Here is a 21,439-nt window from a genome sequence, read left to right on the forward strand (position 1 = left end):
AAGGGACAGGAAATAGAGGCCAGGAGCCATTCAAGGGGGATGTCCTTCTTCTGGGGAAGGAGGCAGGGTGGGAGGGAAGTCCTCACAGCACTGTGAATCCATTCTTTTCACGATGGCAGAGAGGACAGAAGGAAGTCCAAGCAAGCTCCCTGCGCTTAGCTGGAGGCTGGGTTGGGTCTCTGAGTGGTGCTTTTCGTAGGTCGGGTGCAGAGGGACCTAGGGGGAGTGGAAAGCGTCAGACTCGCAGTGGAAGCTAGAGAGGGAAGGAGAGACGATGGCCTTTGAAGTCCCTAGATCTCTCTGTGGGCTCACTCTTGGCCACTGAGGAGAGTGGATCAAGGGGACCGAGTCTAGTGACTTGGGAGCAGAGGTATGGCCCAGGGCAGCCAAGGGCTTACACCCTGGAGCTGGTCTGGGACCTCCTCCTCATCAGGCTGCCCCTTGCAGAATCCACACAGGTGACAGACCCTACAAGTGCCCACATCCTGGCTGCGAAAAGGCTTTCACTCAGCTCTCCAACCTCCAGGTGAGTGCCTGCCTCCCTCCTGTGCCCCAGGGACACAGCCGCCTCCCCAAAGGGAACATAAGAAGGGGTGGAGCGGGTGGGGGGGTCCCACTGCCTCCTGACCCCTGCTGTGCTCCTCACAGTCTCACCAGCGCCAGCACAACAAGGACAAGCCCTACAAGTGTCCCAACTGCTACCGGGCCTACTCGGACTCCGCCTCCCTGCAGATCCACCTCTCGGCCCATGCCATCAAGCACGCCAAGGCCTACTGCTGCAGCATGTGCGGGCGGGCCTACACCTCGGTGAGTGCCAGCCGGGCCCCAGCTGCCTCCCCACTGTACTGACTCTCCACTTTGCAAGCAAAATCACAGTCCCAGAGAGGGAAAGGGACTCCCCACGATCACAGGCAATGACAGAGCCAGGGCTTCTGCTTCCCACTTCAGTGTCTGTCGGCCCCAGACCGAGCTGGCCACCTTCTGCCTGCCTTTATCCTGGGTTTCTAAGGCCCTAGAATCCTCAAGGTAGTGGTGGGGCTGGGCACCCTGCTCTGTGAGTCAGGAAGAAGAGTCTCCTTGCTTCCTGTAGCTGCAATCCCCATTATGGACACAAGGGGGCACAGTGACTTGGCTCAGTCACTCTCATCTCAGGGAAGGCCTGAATAGCACTAGAAGGGTCATTGCATCCAGCCCTCTGTCCCTGGGTGGGAAAATTCCCCAAATGGGGGCCTCTGGACATCCAAGTGAGTCACTTGTGTTTGTGCTTTAGGTTCTTAAATATTCTGGTTAACAGACTCTCATATACCCAACATAGGGATCACTGAGCCTCAGGTTCCTCATCTGTCAAATGGATTTTAACTCATGGGGTTTCTGGCTGGCAGAGTAGTGCCAAATAAACCTTAGCTAGTGCAATGACTTATTCACCTGTTTTTTACTGAACACTGTGCCAGACTCTTGGGAATTGGATACCAGACATTTATTGTCCTCAGGAAGGTTAAAAACTACTGTTGGAGATAGATATTAAACAAGTAATCACACACATAAACATTTAATGAAAAATTGTGATCACTGCTCTAAAATAGAGTTTCTCAACCTTATTGACGTTGAGCAGGATACCTTTTTTGTCATAGGGCGCTGTCTTGCATCTAGTAGGATGCTAAGCCATGTCTGGACTCTACCAACTAAGTGCCAGGAGCAATAAGTTGTGACCATTGGAAATGTCTCCATACATTGCTGTATGTCCCCTGGGGGTCAAAATTGTCTTTGATTGAGAATCACTGCTCTAAGGATTAAGAGACAGCAGCAGGGGAAACTATAAAATAGAGTTGGGAAGGTTGAAAGGTCCAGATAAGGCTATCTGAGAAAGGAACATGTGTTAGTCAGCTTTCTGTTACTTTGACAAAATACCTGAGATAATCAACTTTTAAAAAATGGAAAGCTAATTTTGGTTCACAGTTTTGTAGGTTTTAGTCCATAGTTACTCCTGTCGCTTTGGGGTCTGTGGCAAGACAGCACATCATGGCTGGGAGCATGTGGTAGATAGAGCAAGCTGCTGGCCTCATGATGGCCAGGAAACAAAGAGAGGAAGAGGAAGAGGCTATGATCCCAATATCCCTTCAAGGGCCTACCCGCAATGACCTAACTTCCTCCCAGTAGGTCCCATAAACTGAGGACTAATACGCCTTTAATACGTGGGTCTTTGGGAGACATTGTAGACCCAGACTAGCAGGACATTTTGATGAAGACTTGAAGGATAATTAAATGAAGAGGAGAAAGAGGGGCAAGAACCTTCCATGTTAGGGCTGGGGATTGGGGGGCCTTGGGAGCCATTTGGAAACTTTGGATATTTTTCCAGGTAGAATGAGAAGCTGTTCTACCCCTGAGAGTGTCAGAGAGCACATTGTTGAAATGTCAGTGTCACTCTGGGTGGAGGTGGGGTGGTGTCATCACAGTCAGGACTTGTCAGGTGCCAGCCAGGGCTGCTCTTGCCCAGTGCTGAGTGTGTGGTATTTACCCTCCTGGAGTCGAGTCTGTGGGGCAGAGGAGAGCTGAGAGGACAGACCTGCAGGACGAGGGCCCCCAGGAAACTCCCCCTCAGCCACTGACCTTCAGTCTGTCCCTGCGTCTCCCAAGTCCCACTCTCTGGATGGCCCCCTTCACCATCTCCAGTCCCGCCTTATCTGAACCCCTAGTTTTTAAAGCAAAACCTAAACATCAATTATTTCATTTGTAAATGAAATTTATGTCTCTAATGATAACTCCTTTTCTTAAAAGAGAGCATTTCCACAGTATCTGATACTTTATAGAGTCAGTGTTGATGATTTTCATTTCTCCTGCATGTCATAATTTTATTTATTTGTGGTGTTATTTTTTCAGTCTTTATTAATTTTTGCAGTGTTATTTTTTAATCAGTATCCAAATAAGATTCCTATATTGTACTGGGTCAGTGTATCTTTTAATCCAGAGTTCCCCCTTTTCTTTGCTATACACTCGCAGAAGTGTTTCCTAGGGTGGCTGTTGATGGGTGCCTGTCTAGGTCACCATGTATTATCACACTGTCACATCTGAGGGCTTCCTCTGCCACATCTGAGCAGGTCCAGGTATGAGGCCCTGGAGTGGCAGCTGGGGACCCAGAATGCCACCTTGTTCCTGATCAAGGCCAGTGGGTGATATGGTGTAGCTTGAGGTCAGGGGCCTACTGTAAGCCTGGGTCCCCTTGCTCACCTACTGATGCTGCCTCAGGACAGACTTAGCAGAGCCTGTGAGGGTCCCAGGCCTGGCTTCACCCCCAGGGCAGGTCCAGTGAGGCCAAGACTCCTACCACCACCTGGGAAAAAAGTAGAGACTGGGGAAAGAGTGGTGCCCTCAGCCCCGGCTGCATGCTGAGGGCTTTATTCATATCACCATGACAACCCTTCCCTTCCCTTCTTACAGAGGAGGAAACTGAGGCTCAGGGGTGAGATGACTTGCCTAAGATCTCACCACTAAGAAATGGCAGAACCAGGCTCAATGCTGGGTCCACTGCCCACCCACCACCCACCCTTGGGAGCCCCAGCCAGGTGCAGGGACTCGAGCTCTGTCCTGCAGAAAGGGCTATGTCTCATGCAGTGCTCCCTGCTAGAGCCAGTTGGTAAAGGCAGCTGACCTGACTTTGGGGAGCCACAGGTGGGCACTGCTGAGTGGCGGGCCTGATGCCGGTCAGCTCCCCCAGACAGCGCTCTGCGGGCTCTGAGCCTGGCAGGGCGGCTAGTGCTGATGCTGGCAGCAGGGCCATATCCCTAGAGCCAGTGCCCAGGCCTGGCTGGGCCTCCAGACTGTGGCTGCAGACCACCAGTGCGGCCACCTGCCAAGGACCCCTGCAGTGGCCACTTCTGGGAGCTGCAGCCTCCCTTGCCAACTTTCCAGTGGTGACCATTCTGCATCTCACCCTGCCCGCAGGAGACCTACCTGATGAAGCACATGTCCAAACACACGGTGGTGGAGCACCTGGTGAGCCATCACTCACCCCAGAGGACGGAGTCCCCAGGCATCCCAGTGCGAATCTCTCTCATCTGAGCCCCACCTGAGGCGCCGCCCGCCCGGCCCACTGGCAGGCTGACACCGGCAGCACCAGGCCCCGGGGCCTCCAGGCACTGCTGACCTCTTCGTGACCTTCCAAACCTGCCAGGAAGCTTGGGCCGCAGAAGCCCTGCTTGGTCCAGTCCCGGGCCGGTCAGGCAGGCCAGTTGCAAGGTTCTGGACTGTTTTGGTGGCATCCAAAGACGATCTCAGAGCACTTTGAACCTGTCGAGTTTTCTTTTTGTTCCCCACCCCTCACTTGCTTCACCTTTTTTTTTTTTTTTAAGTTTGTTTTGGAAATAACAAAAAAAAAAAAAAAAAAAAAGCTATTTATTGGCCAGGACATTGGTGCTGCTAAGACCGAGAAATGAAAAGGATCAGGCAGATGGATGCAGAGAACCAGAGGGCTGCGTGGGACCTTCTCTGGCCACGGCCTCAGGTCTTAAGGGAAGGCTCAGGTCTGGGGCTCTGGACTGCAAAGGAGTCCCCAGATGGGTGGGAGCCGAGGCAGCTGGAGTTGAGCCCTTTAGCCCTGGTGCCCAGCTCCTACCACTGAGCAGAGGGTGTGGCAGCTACCAGGGCTGTCCAGGCTTCAGGAGGCGGCAAAACGAGGGGCCGGGAGATCTGTAGGACCAAAGGGTGCAGTAACAGGCTGGGCGGCGGGCCCAGGGAAATGGGGTGGGGTGGGCTGGGTAAGACCCGGTCCCTCCCCTGATGCCCTGAAGACCACCCCAGTCTACCTCGGTGCTGGCCAGGAAACCTATCGGCTACCTCTCCTGTCATCCCAGACTGTGGGCAGGGGGATGGGAGGGAGTGGGCCTGGGCCTGGGACCTCCTTCCAGAATTTTCTCCAGATGGGGTCAGCGCCCAGGGTGGGGGAATCCTCAGCCTGGGTGCACCCCTCCGCAGGGAAGGGATCCTTGGGGAGGGTCCCAGGAGCAGACCCTGCCCCCAGCCCCCACAGACACACCCCAATCTGAAAGCCATGCGTGTCCATGTATATAGGAACCATGTACAGAGCCCGGAGAAGCCCTTCCACATCCCCTCGGAAAAAAAAAAAAAAAAAAAACTAGACAGAAACTCATCTATATATTCTGTATCTGGAGTTCCGTTTTGAATATTAACTGTGTTATTTTTATACACTTTTTAAGCCTTAACTCGCCATTGATTTACCAGTTTAACGTTTCCTGGGGTTTCTTTTCCCATGGGGTTCTCTGCCCCCACCCTCGCCCCTTTGTTTGACTTGCGTCGTCTGATACTCAGTATTGTAGCTTTTTGTCCGCATGTTACTGCCCTGTAAATAAGCTGTCATACATACTGTTAACACCCCTTTGCTTTTTTCTATGGGACCTCCAGGCCACCATATTTAGAACTAGTTACCTTATTAAAAAAAAAAAAAAAAGAAAAGAAAAGAGTCTGTTGGCTTCTCAGTCTGCATCTTGGTGGCAGGGAGGTGAGGGCAGGTGTCTCTCAGACACTTCAGGAGAGAAGTCTGCATCCTATTTTAAAAAGGGGGTGGGGAGCAAGGTAAAAATCAAATGTGGGGGAAAAACACTAAAAGGGGCAAAAAAAAAAAAAACTAGGGAATTACAACCCCTCTGCTCTTTGTATTTCTCTGTTGTGAAGAATAAACTGTACCTGCACCCAGGTGGCAGTGGTGTGTGACGTGCTGTGTGTGACAGCGGGAAGGGGCACCTTTCCACGACTCCTCTCCCCTCCCCTCCCCTAACTGGGGGCAAGGAGATGGTGGCTTACTGGGGGCTGGTCTCACCCTAGGGCAGAGCCCCTAGTGCTCTGTGCTGAACTGTTAAGTGTCAAGGACATACGTTTACCAGGTCTTTCTAGTTCTAAAGCCTTTGTACATGTTCTGGGTCCACCAAGGGGTCTCAGCTGTGCTGCTTTCTGAGGAGCACCGCACCCTCTGGGGGGTCCATCATGAGTGCCTGATTTGTGGAAGCTGTTCCCACGTTTGAAGGGAACAGGCTTTCTTCAAGAGGTCCCCTCCATGCACATTTCCCCTATAGGGGAGCCAGTGTTGTGACTGCGTAGGAGGAGAATGAAGGAACGAATCCCCCCAAGTTTATCGAGGCTGGCCCTGTGGAGTGTCCTGGAGTAACTCAGCCACAAGCCACTGTGGAGCTCATCGTTGGGACCTCATTATTCTGAGTCCTCATGGTCTTCATGGGTCAGGGCTTGTTGGCAAGTGACAGAAGGTCCAAACTCCTAGGACAGCTTCAGCATCCAAAGAATGTGTCGCTGGCTCTCCACTGGCTCTTCATCCTCAGGTTCCTGTGGGGTCAACTCCAGCCTACAGTCCTGCTTAGCCTTCCAGCAGCCATCCTGTCCCTTTGTCAGAAGACCCAGCAAGGGTCTCATGGGGTCTTCCTCCTTCTGGCCCAGGCATGGTATGTACCGGTTTGGCTAGGGCCCATAATCTATGGCTGGAGCAGAGAGTGAATCCTCCATCCAAAGTATGTCTTCCCAAGAGGAAACCAAGAGTGCGTTGCCACAGAAGGGGGAATGAATGGGGGGAGCCCAGAACCAGCATGTTTTCATTAATCTCAAGGCCTCTTTTCTCCCTCTGAAATTGACCTTCCACAGCCTGCAATGCCTGGAGGGAATGGGCTCTGGCAGCTATATGGTATCATATGACCCCATTCCAGCCTACAGCTGATTGGCCAGAGGTTGGCACCTGACTGAGTGACTCCATCCATGGTTATAGCTAACTGTGTGCTGGGGCTGTCCTGGCTCTGGAGAGCAGATCCTGTGTATCTCTTCCCAAGGGACTTCTCAGTAAATGCTGGTAGCTTATAATTGACCACGGTGGGATTTATACCATGGAAAATGGTAAATGCTAAAAATCAAGGTTTTCTTTTTCCTTGAAGAGCCAGTTGCTATTTATTGGCACACCACTAGATGAAACTGCTTTAGATCTCCAGTCCATGAATCAGGAACAAATTAGTTAGGAGAAAGTAGGCAACTGAACTGGAAGACCCTATAGCTGGGAGTTGGGGTATCTGTGTGGGTCCAGACACAAACAGAACAAAGAAGGTAGGAGAAAGCAGAAATGGACAGAGGAGACGGAGAGCTAGTGACAACCTCGGTTCCTTACAATGTCTTTCTCCTCTAGCCATGTTGCTTTCCTGTTTGTTTTGGAAACCCTGAACTTAGGTTCTAATGAGGGAAGTGACTTAACCTCTTCATATCTGATTTCCTCTTATGTAAATGGGATGAATAATGGTGAACAATTTATAGTGTGGATGTGAGGATGAAGTGAATCAATACATGTTTAATGCTTAAAGCTGTGCCTGGTACACGTAAGTACCCCCAAAATGTAAATATCATTATTGCTATTATTAGACTTAGCTCCATTGGATCTATGTTCCTTATGATCATTGAATCCTAAGAGACTTGAAGATGTTCTGGTATTTGCGGGGGTGATATCTCAGCTAGCATGAGAGGGTGGGGCACCTGGGACAGATGAAGATTCTGTATTTAGCAGTGACACTTGGGACTGAGAGTTGTATTTTCATCTGCTTGCCTGGGGAATATGTGAGCACCCCTGTCTGTGTGGGCCCCAGGATAGGTGCTGAGGAGGACAGAGGTGGGGGCCACAGAATTAGCTACAGAAGGAGTTTTTTTCTCCCTGTCAGACCTGTCTCCAACCCAAGTCCTTCTATAATCTCTGCTCCGTCCTTAGGCCTCTGGGATCCATAGGAGGGAGCCATTCTCAAGAAGCTGCCAACACTGCTCTACTCTGCCCTGCCTCAAGCCCCTCCCCTTCCTCTGGAAGGTTTTCATCAGCAGCACATGGCTGCCCAGAGCCTGGGATCAGGAAATTCCCAACTTACCATGTTTTCCCTTGTAAAACTCTGTTCTTGGGTGAATTTCTTGCACTCCATGAATTTGCTGGGAAAGGGCAGGCAGAGAGAGGAAAAGGACAATATCTGTCCTCTGAAATATCACCAAAACCCCTAAGAGGGCTATATGTGAGGAAACTGAGACTCGACCCAGGTAAGGAACTTGTCTACATCACACACACAGAAGAGGAACGGGTTCACATCCAGCTCTCACTGGCTTGTGGTCAGCTCTCCCACCGTCCAAGGGTGTTAAGGTTGGTGAAGTCTGCAGCAGAAGGTGGAGGATAAACTTTGCCCCACCAGGGGAAGGCACATGACAACTTAGTCAGCCAACAATGAATGACCTTTTCTTGGGCACACCTGGCTTGCCCTTTCTCTCACCCAGAGTCCACAGGGACTGAGTTTTGCTCATCTAGTTTCGGTAGAAGGAACTGGGAAATATTGAACTGCTTTTGAAAGGAGAGATTTCCTCTTTTATCATCAATACTTGAACTTGCCTGTAAAAATTTTCAGCGTCTAAAGATCTTCAGGGCCAGGTAAATAGCTGGAATTGCTGTCCTACCTGCAAATGGTGGAGGCTGCTAAAAATTCAAGGTCAGTGAGAATGCTCCATAGAAAATACTGGAGACCCACAGTGAAGTCCTACTCCCTCAGGACCTCAGTTTCTCCAACTGTCTGACAAAATCTCCAGGGCTTCCAGTGGCCACTTTCTTTGGAAGGTCTCATGACTTCCAGCCCTCACTCAGAGCCTGTGTTTGTTCCTGTAGTTTGAAGAGTCAAGTGCAGGTGTGGATGAGGAAAATTACCTCCCAGATTCTGGCCAAACAGCCTTACCAGCCCAAGGTCAGGAATGTAATTTTTTATTTTGGGTGGTGCTGGGGACTGAACTCAGGGCCTCACACATGCTAGGCAAGTGCTTTTACCTCTGAGTCATAGCCCACGAATGTCATTTTGTGTGTGTGTGTGTGTGTGTGTGTGTGTGATTTGATTATAGTAGAAAAGGCCCATGTGGACAAATTTGGAAAAAATTATCCTCAGCCCACGAATGTCATTTTGTGTGTGTGTGTGTGTGTGTGTGTGTGTGTGTGTGTGAGTGATTTGATTATGGTAGAAAAGGCCCATGTGGACAAATTTGGAAAAAATTATCTATTATAATAATACTCACATATGTACACGCCATGCTTATGGGCAGGACAGGTAAAAAGGGAGAGCCAATGACCAGGATGCCTCCTGTGTTTGTCCCTCTATGGCTCATTCTCAAAGTCAACTGGACTGAGAGTGGAGTGGGGTCAGACAAGAGTCCTGGCTCTCCCAACTGCTGATGCCACTGCACAGATCCTCAGCCTCTGGCGATTATGTTCCCTCTTTGTGTCTCAATCTCGTTTAAAAGCGAGTGGGGTGGGGGTGGGGAGATGAGGTAGGGATAGAACATCACTTGAGGAGGCATCAGGTGAATTCTGGACGGTCACAGAGGTGTTTCGGTTGTGTTTCAGCCCACATTGAAAGTGAGGGAAGGGCGCACAGGAACGGAGCTGGTTCTTTTCATTCAATCTTTCTCTGTCCTCCAAAGTATCATGTGGCTTCCAGAAAGAAGCCAACTGAAGGAAGGGTCTCTCCCTCCTGTAACTCCTAGTCCACGTCCTCCGGTGTCAGTGCGGGTGGCTGGCACTAGTCGCGCAGGATCGCGTACTCCTTGGGCGCAGAGAGCAGACGGGGCCGGCGAATCTCGGGGCGTGGGCCGATTTCCGGGCTCCAACAGAACTCGGGCGATAGCACCTTGGCGGGCTTGTGCAGCCAGAAGTATTTGTTGAGGTGGCTCTCGTCGTGCCAGAGTGCCTCGAGGCCGCGCTCGCGGTCCTGCTGCTGGGCGCGCGCGCAGTGAGCCGTCAACCTGCGCACCGCGGCCACGCTACCCCCGAACAAGGCGGCATGGTAGTAGAAGTCGCCCTCGTCCTGGGCCATTGCGGCGGCTGAGCGCGAGTCGCGCTCAAAGGGCAGCAGCCACCGTGGCCAGCGGTAGTGCCAGGCGTGCAACTGCGCTACTGACTCTGCCAGCGCCTCGGGCCCAAAGGTGCTGCTGAAGTGCTGGTCCACGTCCAGGCAGAACACGAAGTGCGCCTCGCGCCCTAGACGCCCGCCTAAGGCCTCGTACAGCGTGCGCATGCGTGCCATGGACACGTCCTGCCAGCGCCGTTCGCGCACCACGTACTGCACTCGCAGCTGACGGCCGGGGCCCAGCGCCACGCGAGGCACAGCAGCGGGCCTCTCGGTGAACACGTAGTACACCACGCGCTGGCCCACCATGAAGTGCTCCTCTGCGGACTCCAGAAAGCGTGCCAGGTACTTCTCCAGATACCTGCAAAAAAGTCAGCCTGGCTGGCTGCCCTTCCGCACTCGCCACCCCTGCCTGCATTCGTGCTTCCCAGTTTTACCCACACCGGCTCCGCAACTCCAGATCCCCCAAGCCTCTTTCAACCTTGGAGAGGCGGGTTAGAGATGGTGCAAGTTGCCTGCACCATCTTCTCTGAAGATACTTGCCTCTGACCCCCGGGTCCGTAGGGTACCAGGGAAGCTATGCTGTGCTGGCCCTTGGAGGACTGACAGTGATCGCCTCTTTAGTGCTCTAGGCCTTCCATCAAGAGATCCCAGAACTTGGTGCTGCCACGAATTGAGGAAACCCAGGCTAGTGACATAGAGAGCCTCCGGCTGGTCATCAGCCCTTGGTCTCCTAATGGAGACCAGACATTTGAGAGCAGTGAGAAGCCCTTCCGGCTGAGCCCTCTGAATTCCTGGCACACTAGATCATGCTATAGGAATAATACATTGTTTTAAGTCATTGAGTTTGTAGAGTGCTTCAAATACTAAGAATCCTAGCTCTTAGGATACTAGAGTTTTAAAATGAAAGTAATAATGCCTGATATTTTGAACATCTATCACTGTAGCAGACACTTTGAAGTCAATGTGCATTATCTCATTTAAAGAGCTCTAATAAATCCTAGCTACTTGGGAGGCTGAGGCAGAAGGATTGGAAATTTGAGGCCAGCTTCAGCAACTTGGTGAGACCCTTCTCAAAATAAAATAAAAAGGGATGGGGAATGTTGCCCAATGGCAGAGTGTCCCCTGGGTTCAATCTACTGTACTATAAACAAAGCTCTAACAACTTAGAAAAGTATACTTGATTGGTAAGTGGTGGTAAGTAGTATAGCCAGGATTTGAATCCAACTTGGCATTGAAGCTTGTATCTTTTCTTGCACTTGCTCTATTCTTGGGAAGGGGAATCTAGGTTCTTGGAAACTTCAACATTCCAGGGTGCTAGACTTACAGGGTCTTGGAAATCCAGACCTCAGGATCCTGGAATTTCTGTTCCTTGAGACTCCATACCTGGAGGCCTGTCCATTGCCTGGCCTATCAGTTCTTTGATTGACCTCCTCTCCTGTGATTCTGTCCTCTATCCACATCTACCTATGCACTCCTATGGCCACTACCTCAGGTTGGACATCATTAGCATCCCATCTTCAAAACCGCAGCCTCACCCACGCCACTGTGTGGGTTCCTCATTCTTCTGGCTCACTTGCTCTGATTTACGCCCCTCACAGTCCTGCCTCACTGAGCCCTCTGATCTGGTGGTCTTCCCACTTCTCGGTCTCTGTCACCTCTGTGTACCTTCTTACACGCTCAGATTCACTCCCTTGCAACCTCCCTAGCTCTCCAGCCCCTCTCCCACCATCTGGCTTTCCCGGCGAGACCCACCATACTGTGCGCTATGGCTGAGCTGCTGCCTCCAGCAGCCAGTTCTGTCTCTCTGCTTGCCCAGTTGCTCTTTCCCTCTTCTCCCCTCTTACCTGGAAGACTCCACCATTTCCTCATCAGTGACATGCCACTTCCTGGTGGACAGCCCTAGCCCCTAAGCAGGTTCCTTCTGGCACATAGTTCTGAGCCCCTGGCTGGGTGGGCTCCATGATATAGGTGTCCAGGGAAGAGGGGAAGGGAGAGGATATTCCTGCATTCACCTTGGGAGTCTGGGACAAGGGTGCAGCCTCCAGCTGCACTTTGGGATCCAAGGCCCAGGGCCATGGGGCCACATCCTTCCCACTCCCTGCTGGACAGTGGCGCTCCCCTCCCCAGGCTTACCTGCCGACAGCAAAGACAGTCAGCCCAATGGTGAGGTTCTGCCGTCTGGCCTCTCGCTGGGCTATATCTGGGTCAAAGGTGCCATCCCAAATAATGGGGGCCCCCCAGGAAGTACAGGTCAGGACTTCAGGCCGGGCCCTGGCCAGGACAAGAATGGAGAGAGCTCTAGTCACCCACTCATGGATGCATGATTACTGCCACCTCCCCTAGGGACCTAAGATGCATCAGACCAGTCCCTGCCCCTAGGTCGGAACCACCCCTAGACAGTTAAAGGAGAAGTATGACCCAGTGGGGCCCCTAGGGTTGGGGGTGCAGTGCTTGGATCTGTTGGAATAGCACTTGAAAGGAGGACAGGGGCCTGGAACAGAGGTCTAGGTTTGTGGGCATTCTCAGAGTGGGGGGGAGGGGGGAGGATAACTCCTTACCAGGGACGCAGGACACCTGTGAAGTTGTCTTTCATCTGGAGCATTGTGGCTGAAGGGCAGACACCCATGGGGATGAAGACTTCCAGCTTCCTAGGGGGTGGGGGCGGCAGGAAGTGGCATGTCACTTGCTCAGGAGGGAGGGCTCACAAGGACACTTGCCCAGGCCAAGCTAGCCACCACCCTCCATCTCTCAACAAGGCACTTGGAAAGAGCCACTTTAAGTGTGACCCTGGTGATGGTCCCATCTCAGGTGCTGGGGAAGGGATTTGTACCTGAATATAGGGAGCCAGTTCAGAAGGAGCAACCCTAAGAGGCCAAGTGCAAGCAGGATCAGTCGCCAGAAGGTTCTCTTCCTGGGCCTGGAAGGCAGGGGGATCAGCAGCCCATTTACACACACACACACACACACACACACACACACATATACACACGCATGCACATGCAAGGTAGAAATCATTTTTTGTGATTTTCAGTGCTTCATTTTATTTTATTTTGAGTAAGAATAACTGTTTAATGGTACAGACATTCAAAAGGATGAAAGATAACACTGAAAAGTTCCTTCCTGTTCCTCCGCATGGAAACAGCCAGAGGGACCAGTGTCATGTCTTTCCAGCAGTGGTCTGTGCATACACAGGGAAGGGTGAATGTGGTAGCAAGTACTCTCACTTCCTTTCTTTTAGTTCCCCAGAAACGGTAGCACAGTGGACATGCTGTCCTGCACCTTTTCTTCCTCACTGACCAGTATGTCTGATTATCATCTCAGCACTTAGAGAACTCCCTCACCCTTTTGTCCAGCTGCCTGATGTGCCACGGAGTGGACATAGCCCCAGCTGCCTAACCAGGGCTCGTCTGATCCTTTCCTCTGGACAATAGTGGTGCTGGTCATGACTTTGGGCAGGCACGGAGGACAGGAGCATCAAGGCTTTGGGGTCTTAGCCTGGGGAGGGATGAGGATGACCTTGGACAAGAGAATAGGCCAGAGGAAGCTACCGATTAACTTATAGGTTGGTGGCTGGGAGTGAAGAGCTGTCTGGGACCTAGAGATGAGGTCAGACTGGCTGTGGTCAGACCATGTGCCTGTGGCAGCCCCAAGCCAGGCTGGGGGAAGAGTTCCTTCCGCAGACCTTAGTGGCCTAATTGCTGGCTTAGGGGAGGTACATTTGGAATTTGTCTATGGTAAATCCAGGAAGGGTCTCAAATGTTGAGAATCTTCTGCAACCACATGGTAAGGAGCAGACACGGGGGCCAGACCCTCAGGTTTGAACCCCAGCTCCACTACCTCTAAACTCTCTGAGCTCAGGCAAGGCCTGACACCTGCCCATCATTCTTATCTGTGAGATGGGGTAGTAAGCCCGCAGAGGGCTGCCGTGGACTCTGAGATAACATGAGCTGAGTGATTAGAATGAGGGGCTTACACACCGTAATCGCTCCCTCCACTGTTGATGATGACTCTTCCTAACAGATCCTCATCATGCCCTGGGCAGCCTCTAGCTCTGCCCCCTGCCCTAGGAATCCTTCCAAACCCCAGCTCCCCTGCTCTCTTTCAAGAAGGCTGCCTGCCTCAGACCCTCCGCCCCTACCTTTTCTGCTATCCTACTTAAGGGATGCTTGAGAGACGAACCCAGGAGAGGCTCTGAAAACCTTGGAGTGTGTGTGTGTGTCCACCTGGACACCCTCTCAGCACACAGCACCTCCTTCTATTCATCTAGTCAACCTGAAACCTGCGACCCCCAACCACTCCCTCTGCTGCATCCACTGTCTGCTGTCAGCCCCTGGGTTGGGTTGACTTGTCCTTCTTGATCTCGCCCCTTCCTGTCCCTCCAGCCACTGCAACCTCCATCATGATCCTAGCCTGATCATCTGTCACCAAGACCATTGCAGGAGTTCCCTCACTGCTCCCTGTCACTCCCTGCACAGCCCCCAGAGCCATCTTATAAAACATTAGCCTCCTTTAATAGTGTCTGTGTCACACAAACAGGAAAATCCTCGAAGAGATGCCTCCAGTAGGCAAACATATGGAAAAATGTTCACCCCCCCACTAGTAATCAAAGACATACAAATCAGAGCAAGGTGGTCGGTTTTGCCTATAAAATGAACACTTTAAAGAACAGACATAATGAAAACAGCCCAGCTTCCAGCACACGGTGAGGCAGGCTCTCTTATGCTTGCTGGTGGCTGTGTGGATGGTTGGGCCTTGTGGAAAGTTTCCTGGCTGTGGGAATTGAACTCTTCGAATGCTCATTCCCTTTGATTCAGTAACCCCAGTCACTGGGAATCTGTTCAAAGGAGGTAGCCTTCAGGGTGGGGAACAAAGGGTGCACATGGAGACAGTCGTCAGATTCTGTCTAGATATGCTTTCTACACGTCCAGACTGGGCACAGGCACAACCTTAAGCACTCAGAGGTGTGGAGCCAACATACGGTGTGGGGTGGGGACTGAGAGGACAGGTGATGCGGCAGACTGAAAGCACGAAGGAACCAGTGCTCAGTGAATGTTGAGGAGAGCGTTCATGAGGTGTGGTGGACGAGCAGAAGGGTGGCCTCGAGCCCTGACAGAAAGTGAGGAAGTTGGGAGGCTTCCTGGAGGGGGTGACCTATCAGCTAGGACCTGAAAAATTAGAAATTATTCAAGCAAAGGAGGAAGTGAAGGGGAAAGGGCGATCATGAGCAGGAAACACAGTGAGGAGATGGAATAGAACTGGGTGGGGCTGCAGGGCCTTCTGCCAGGCCGCCAGGGCCCACACTGCAGGCTCAGGGCCTTGGGCTTCATCTTGAGGGCCATGGGGAGCCTGGGAAGGCATTTCCTCCAGGGAGTGCCACAGCCAGAGTTTTATTTGGAAAATAAAAAATGTGTACCTAGTCTGAACCGTGGAGCCCGGACAGGGTGTGCTGGGAGAGAGGGAGGGGCTGGAGGGAGGCAAGAAAATGAGGTGGAGGTGAGGACATCTGTGCCCGCTGTGGGAGCTCTGGGGAGCGCAGCAGGTGTGGGGGGCTGGGCGGGAGAAAGTAGGTGATGAAGGGCTGTCAGGCAGGGGGAATGAACAGCACTCGGCCACCAGTTGGAGGGACAGGGCTGTCTGCTTTTCTGGTTGTGGTAGAAGCCCGGAAGGCAGGCAGGCTCGGGAGAGAGTTCTGGGGGCTCTCTAGGAGGGCAAGGGTGCCATGGGAGAGAGCATGGAGGGAGAAGAGGTCGGGCCCAGGCTTGGAGGGGGACTGAGTGGGGAGTGGAAGGTGCTGTGTGGGTGACTTTTCAGAAGCTGAGCTGTAAGCAGGAAGGACACAGGATGGAAACTGGAAGGGGCCAGGGCTGGGGTCAAGGGAGATGAGTGTTTATTTGACAAGAGGGAGACCATCTTGCTGACTGCCGCCTAGAAAACATCCACAGAGAGGCGTCTGAAGTCACAGGGACACTCACCATCTGAGCTGCTCAGGTACCACTCAGGCGAACCTGAGAAAGGCCCCAGCATCTGGCCAGAGTGACTGGCTAAACACATTGTCATGGAGACCCTGCAGTCACACAGGAAAATGCGTACCCTGGAGCATGAAAGGAAAAAAAGCAGGATCTGAAAGTGATGGCAATTTTGCAAGAATGAAAAAGAGTCTGAGTAAAGGAGAAAACTGTTTTTATATTGCCTTTTTTTTTGGTACTGGGGATTAAACCCAGGGGCACTTAACCACTGAGCCACATCCCCAGCCCTTTCTATATTTTATTTAGAGACAGAGTCTTGCTAAGTTGCCTAGGGCCTTGGTAAGTTGCTGAGGTTGTTTTAAACTTATGATCCTCCTGCCTCAGTCTCCTGAGCTGCTGGGATTACAGGCCTGCACCACTATGCCCAACTATATTGCTTTTATAAAGAAGAAAAATACAGGGTTAGCAATTTACAAGGAAAAAAGTTATTGTATTGCCTCCTTCTGACTTCAGGACAAAGTCTACGTCTCTCAGTGCTGACTAAGGAGCCTTCAAAACCTGAACCCTCCATCATTGCATTTCATTGTTCCCCTTCCTCTCTTCCTGCCTCTAGGCATGGACACTCCACAGTGGACAGTCCAGGGATGTTCTTGGGGCATTATTTGTAAAAGCAAATGGATATCAATAGCCTTAGTGTTCACCAGTAGGAAACTGGATGAAAGAATCATGCATATCTATTTAATGGAAGTTAACATGGCCCCTAAAAAGAATGAGGTCGACAATAAGAGACCCTTATGTGTTAAGTGGAAAAGGAGTAACAGGACTCCCTGAGGAGGCAGATCTCACTTCTGTGAGGAGAGGCTCCTAGGCCGTATGTCCATGAACTCACACATATATATCCACGTTCTATTAAATGTGTAGCGAGAGTCTAGACAGAACAGCATGGGCCAGCGATATAAAATGTGAGCCACATAGATGATTTAAAATTTCAAGGTAGCCACATTAAAAAGTGAAAAGAAACAGGTGAAATTAATTTAAATAGTATTTTTATTGAACAGAACATAACCCAAACATCTTTTCAACATGTACTTGATATAAAAATTATTGAGCTATTTTCCAGACTTGTTTTGTGCTGTGTCTAAACACTCAACCCAGCGTGAATGTTAGGCTTACAGCACACTGTGGGGGCCCGTCGGCCCATGTGGCTTGTGGCAGTTCTGTGTTGGACGGTGTGGATTTAGAGGAGAGGCACCAGCTGTTGGTGGTGGACTCAGTGGAGGGTGGAAGGGGCGCCACACCCCCACCTCCTCCCTGACGGTGTGCAGTGAGCATCGCTCCTTCTGCCATGTACCAGCTAGTTGCCTCCATCAGGCTCTGCATGCCTGGAGCCCCTGGTGAGGCTGATCTGGGCATCGTGAGTGCAGTGACCTGTGGGCACTGGTGCTGTCTGAGCTCTCTATTTGAGGGTCTCACAGCATCTCAAATACATATGGCCAAAAAGGAACCCTCGATTTTCCTTAGAAACCTGCACCCACTCCATCTTCTCCATCCTGGCAAGTGACGCCGTGATCATTCCTCTGCCCTATTGCACACATGCCTTGGAGTCTCTCCCGAGGCCTCTTTTTTTCCCGTTCTCCACATCTAATTCTCCAGCAAGCCCGTGCCCCCCCCCCCCCCCCCGCAAAACACACTCAGTCTGTCACTGGCCTTCCCCCGCTTCTCACTGCACTCCAGGCCATTGTGCCCCACACCTGGACAACTCCCCCTGGCCACCTCACCAACCTCCCTATTTCTACAACTGCCCCCTACAATCCATTCTCCAGAATGATCTTTCAAAATGTTAGTGAGATCCCACCCCTCCCCTTGCCAAGGTCTTCTGATGATATCTCACTGCTCTTAGAAAAAAATCCACACCAGGACCGCCTCTCTCCCCCAGCTCTGTGTGGCTCTCCCCCATTCCTGCGCTTGCCGCCCAGCCACACAACACATCTTTGCTGGGTTCCCACTGCCTGTTCCTCGGGACTCAGTTACAACTCTTTGCACTCCCTCCTGCACCCGTCTCGATCCTTCACCTTCCAAGTGAAGATGACTTCGTGTCCAGACCCATCTTTGTTCAGACCGCTTTCCCATCCTCTGCCAGTCAGGTTGCTGGCTTCCTCAACACCTCCCATTCCCCTCCCCAGGAGGTTCCTCTGGCCCTTGCCAACCTGTGAGGGCACAGTCTTCCCTGTGGGGCTGAGTGCCCCTGATTCATCAGCCTTGGTACTCTGCCCCAAAGCCCAGAACCTGCCTCATACTTGGTGTTATTAAATAATGAATAGTTTGTTCAGTAAATGGCTGGGGTGCTTTCTCTTCATCCTTTCCCAAACTGACTATTACTCATTTGCTTTAAACTCCATTTTTCCCAGAATTAAGTCTGCACTCATTAAGAATCCCAGACACTGCTAAGACATGTACAGAATTAAGTCTGTACTCTACTGTCTTGTTGAAGTCTGACCACAGTCCCTTGCAGAGGGCACTAGGATTATTTCCACCTTGGGAGTGAGGAGATCAAAGCTCAGAAAAAGTTAAATCACTTCCTCAGCATCTCAAGCTGGCAGGAATGAGTCTTGAGTTTGGGTCTGACTTCTGAGTAGGGCCTTTAATGGCATTTGGGCTCCTTGGGACTGGACCCCTGTGCAACCCGAGCACCTCTCACAAGGGTGCCTGGCTCCTCCCAAGTGACCTGTGGTCAGTGGCCAGTGTCTCTCCTGCAAGAAGCCTCCCCTTCCACACTTTGTCTTCGGCCCCCTCTGGACTCCTGGAAGACTGGCCACAGCTGTGCTTTTCCGGTTTCCGGAAGCCTGAGTCCATGGTTCTGGCAGCCGGCAACTTGCCCGGGCTGCAGGGGTAGGAAATGGCAGGAGCTGGCCACTCACTCTCTGCCTTATCGGCTTTCTTGGCCCTTTTAACCAGCCCCCAGCCCCGCCCAACCAGGGTGGGACAAGCCAAAGTTTATCTTGGGCACTGGTCTGTCAGGGTAGCCAGGCAGAGCTGGTCCTGAGTGGGCCAGGCAAGCTCACATGGTCAGCTCAGGGTGAGTGCTGGTGCCCAAGCCTGGGGTGGGGACCCACCAGCTCCACCCACTATTCCTGTGCCCCAGTCTGGAGCCCTTACCCTATAGGTACCCACTCCTCCACATTCCTTGGTCAAATAGCCTCAAAAGGACCTGTCTGGCCCTGTTCCACCAGCAGAAGGTGGTCCCTCAAGCCCCGCCCATGCCCTGCTCTCCCTCCTCCCTTTCAGGATCAGCCATTAGTCCTCCAGGAAGAACAAGTTCCTAGTCCTGGACAGTGAGGCCCACCGGGGGACTAAGAACCTCTCTGGCCTTTGCTTTCTACCTCACCAAGAGAAGAGGAGGCACCCAGCTCTTCTCCAGGTACACAGGCCTCATACCCCACAGTCCATGCATGGCTGTGTGAGCCACCTTTTCCCAGGGCTTGTGGCTCAGATGGTTCTCGCTAGCTAACATTGGTGCCTCTCCTTTGACTGTTCTGACCACCAGACTGCACCTCTCACAGGTTGGCTGTCCCACTGTCCCCACTCCCTGGCAGTTCCCCACTCACCTCAGGCCTTCCTTGAGAGCCATAGAAAGGAGCCAGTGGGGCAGCCGCCACGAACTTTCTCAGCTCAGAGCTGGGGAAGAAATGACCTCTTTCCCGTGGTAGGGACAAACCAGCTCCTTCCTGCCCCTAGCCTCAGGAGCCACACCCACAGAAGCAATCAGAGATGAGGCGTAATGAAGGAAGCTGGTTCCAGGGTAGGGTGGGGGGTGGTAACCCCCCCAGGGGCCAATCACCTGCTAGAGGGTGGATCTGAGTACGGCCAGCTCTGGTTGGCCAGGGACTTGGAGCTATTTGTACAGACTTCTTTTCCCTCCCCAGGGGTCCTAAGCCCTCTTCAGAGTCTTGTTCCTGGGACTGGCAGGGAACTGGGTGGGAAAGGGCTAAGGTGTTTCCATGGGGGAGAGCCCTGTTCCACAGAGCCCCAGCTAGAGCTGAGGGTACTGGGCACTGTGACCTTGAGCAATCCACTTCTCCTCAAAAAAGTGGAATACACATGCCCAACACTCAGGCCAGTGTGAGATAAGATCAGGGCTGTGGAACAAGTTCTGTGAAGCTCACACTACCTGTTTTCAAAAATGCAAGTTGTCCATCAGAGGTACAGGAAATTAGTGGATTGTGATCAAGATTTTAAAACGTTGAAATAAGATTGAAAAAACAGCATCAGAATGTACAGTATGCATCTGACAGGTAGGTGGTGTTGCATGAAATTTTGGTTCTATTTTAAGTGTGTAGGCACCATTGGGAAATATTTTTTAAAACTAAAGGTCAAGATGGAAAGTTAACCAATTTCTGTGTAAAGTATAAGCAACAGGAGCAAATGTATTTTTAAGGAAGCACCCTTTAAACTTGCAATAGATTCCCACTCTAAGAGTGGGACCAATAAAAATTAAACAAAGGAATGAATACACACATATCCCCCTTATTTACTCACTGAGAATGTTTTTAGAATAAAATATTAATCCTAAGCCTAAAAAACAAAACTCCAACAACCTTACAATAGTGAAGAAAACACAAATGTTTAGCTGTGAAAGACTATGCTCTTCAAGTAGTGGTTTTCATTCCCTCTCTTCATCACACACATACCAGCAAACTGGGGTGGGGCCTGGTTTTCATTTTTCCCAGGAAAAAAGTCAAGGTCCAGAAGCAGAGAGACCTGCACAGAGGGCTGCTGGCTGCAGTGCACCTGTGCACACGCCCTGTGTGCCTTAGCAGAGGGAAGAGGTGCAGGCGGCTTCCTGCTGAGGTCCCCATCCTGGTCCCAGGACTCTCCACTCAGGCAACTACCCAAGCCTCCCTAAAACCCTCTGGCTTCCCAGTGTTTCCTGCCTCTGGGACACCAAGCTTTCCAGGCCCTGGTCCTATTGGATACCAACCAGTTTGTTTCTCCTCCTCCTCAAGTGGATAGTTACATTTTAACAGGCTCTCCAGAGAGGAGTCACCAAGATAGGGAGGGTATTGGTTCTTAAAAGTTACTGTGACTAATCCGATTCAATACAGGTGGGGCTGAGCCTCAAACCCACATTCCTAACAGACACTTTAAGGAAAACCCCAATCCTGGGGAAGGAGCAGTGAGGCAGTAGTCTCCTTACTGCCCCATTCATATCTGAGGACAGACTCCTTTCTAGACGGCCAACCCCAGCCACTGCTGGCCACTTACACCTCACCCAACGTAGCCAGCATGGACCAACTCATTTGCATGTCCAGTCATATTATTTGTGCCCTCCCACACTGCCTGGTCTGGAATGTCCTTCCTCCTACTTTAGGCAAGGCTTAAGTGTCACCTCCTCTGTATAATCATAAAATAGGCTTGTAAAGTGCTGAGTGAACCAGAGGCGTCCAAGGGCTCTTCTGGACACAGGGCAGCTCTCTCCAAGGCCATCTGCTGGGGGATGAAGTCTGGGTTCTGGCCCAGGCGTTCCACATGCTGCTGGCTCACCAAATCTCCCAGGGG

At 51.7% G+C, this 21,439-nt stretch overlaps 2 protein-coding genes across 4 annotated transcripts in view; one reads left to right on the forward strand and one right to left on the reverse strand.

Moving 5' to 3' along the window:
* The window catches only part of Znf362 (zinc finger protein 362), a 36,177-nt gene extending 30,564 nt beyond the window's left edge, over window positions 1–5,613 (forward strand). For all 3 annotated transcript variants that reach the window (XM_026406847.2, XM_026406848.2, XM_077791166.1), the window contains 3 exons: window positions 448–526; window positions 649–807; window positions 3,940–5,613. In XM_026406847.2, coding sequence (XP_026262632.1) covers window positions 448–526; window positions 649–807; window positions 3,940–4,056 — 355 coding nt within the window. In that variant the 3' untranslated portion in view covers window positions 4,057–5,613. The remainder of the gene's footprint in view (window positions 1–447; window positions 527–648; window positions 808–3,939) is intronic.
* Window positions 5,614–9,587: 3,974 nt separating this feature from the next.
* On the reverse strand, window positions 9,588–19,511 carry A3galt2 (alpha 1,3-galactosyltransferase 2). Its single transcript, XM_026406866.2, has 5 exons — window positions 19,489–19,511; window positions 12,748–12,834; window positions 12,476–12,565; window positions 12,051–12,188; window positions 9,588–10,275 (listed from the first exon to the last, which is right to left on the reverse strand). The coding sequence occupies exons 1-5, from the start codon at window positions 19,509–19,511 to the stop codon at window positions 9,588–9,590; spliced, it is 1,026 nt and encodes a 341-aa protein (XP_026262651.2).
* Between the last annotated feature and the right edge of the window lie 1,928 nt (window positions 19,512–21,439).

Source organism: Urocitellus parryii, chromosome 11, assembly GCF_045843805.1.
Source record: "Urocitellus parryii isolate mUroPar1 chromosome 11, mUroPar1.hap1, whole genome shotgun sequence".
NCBI lineage: Eukaryota > Metazoa > Chordata > Mammalia > Rodentia > Sciuridae > Urocitellus > Urocitellus parryii.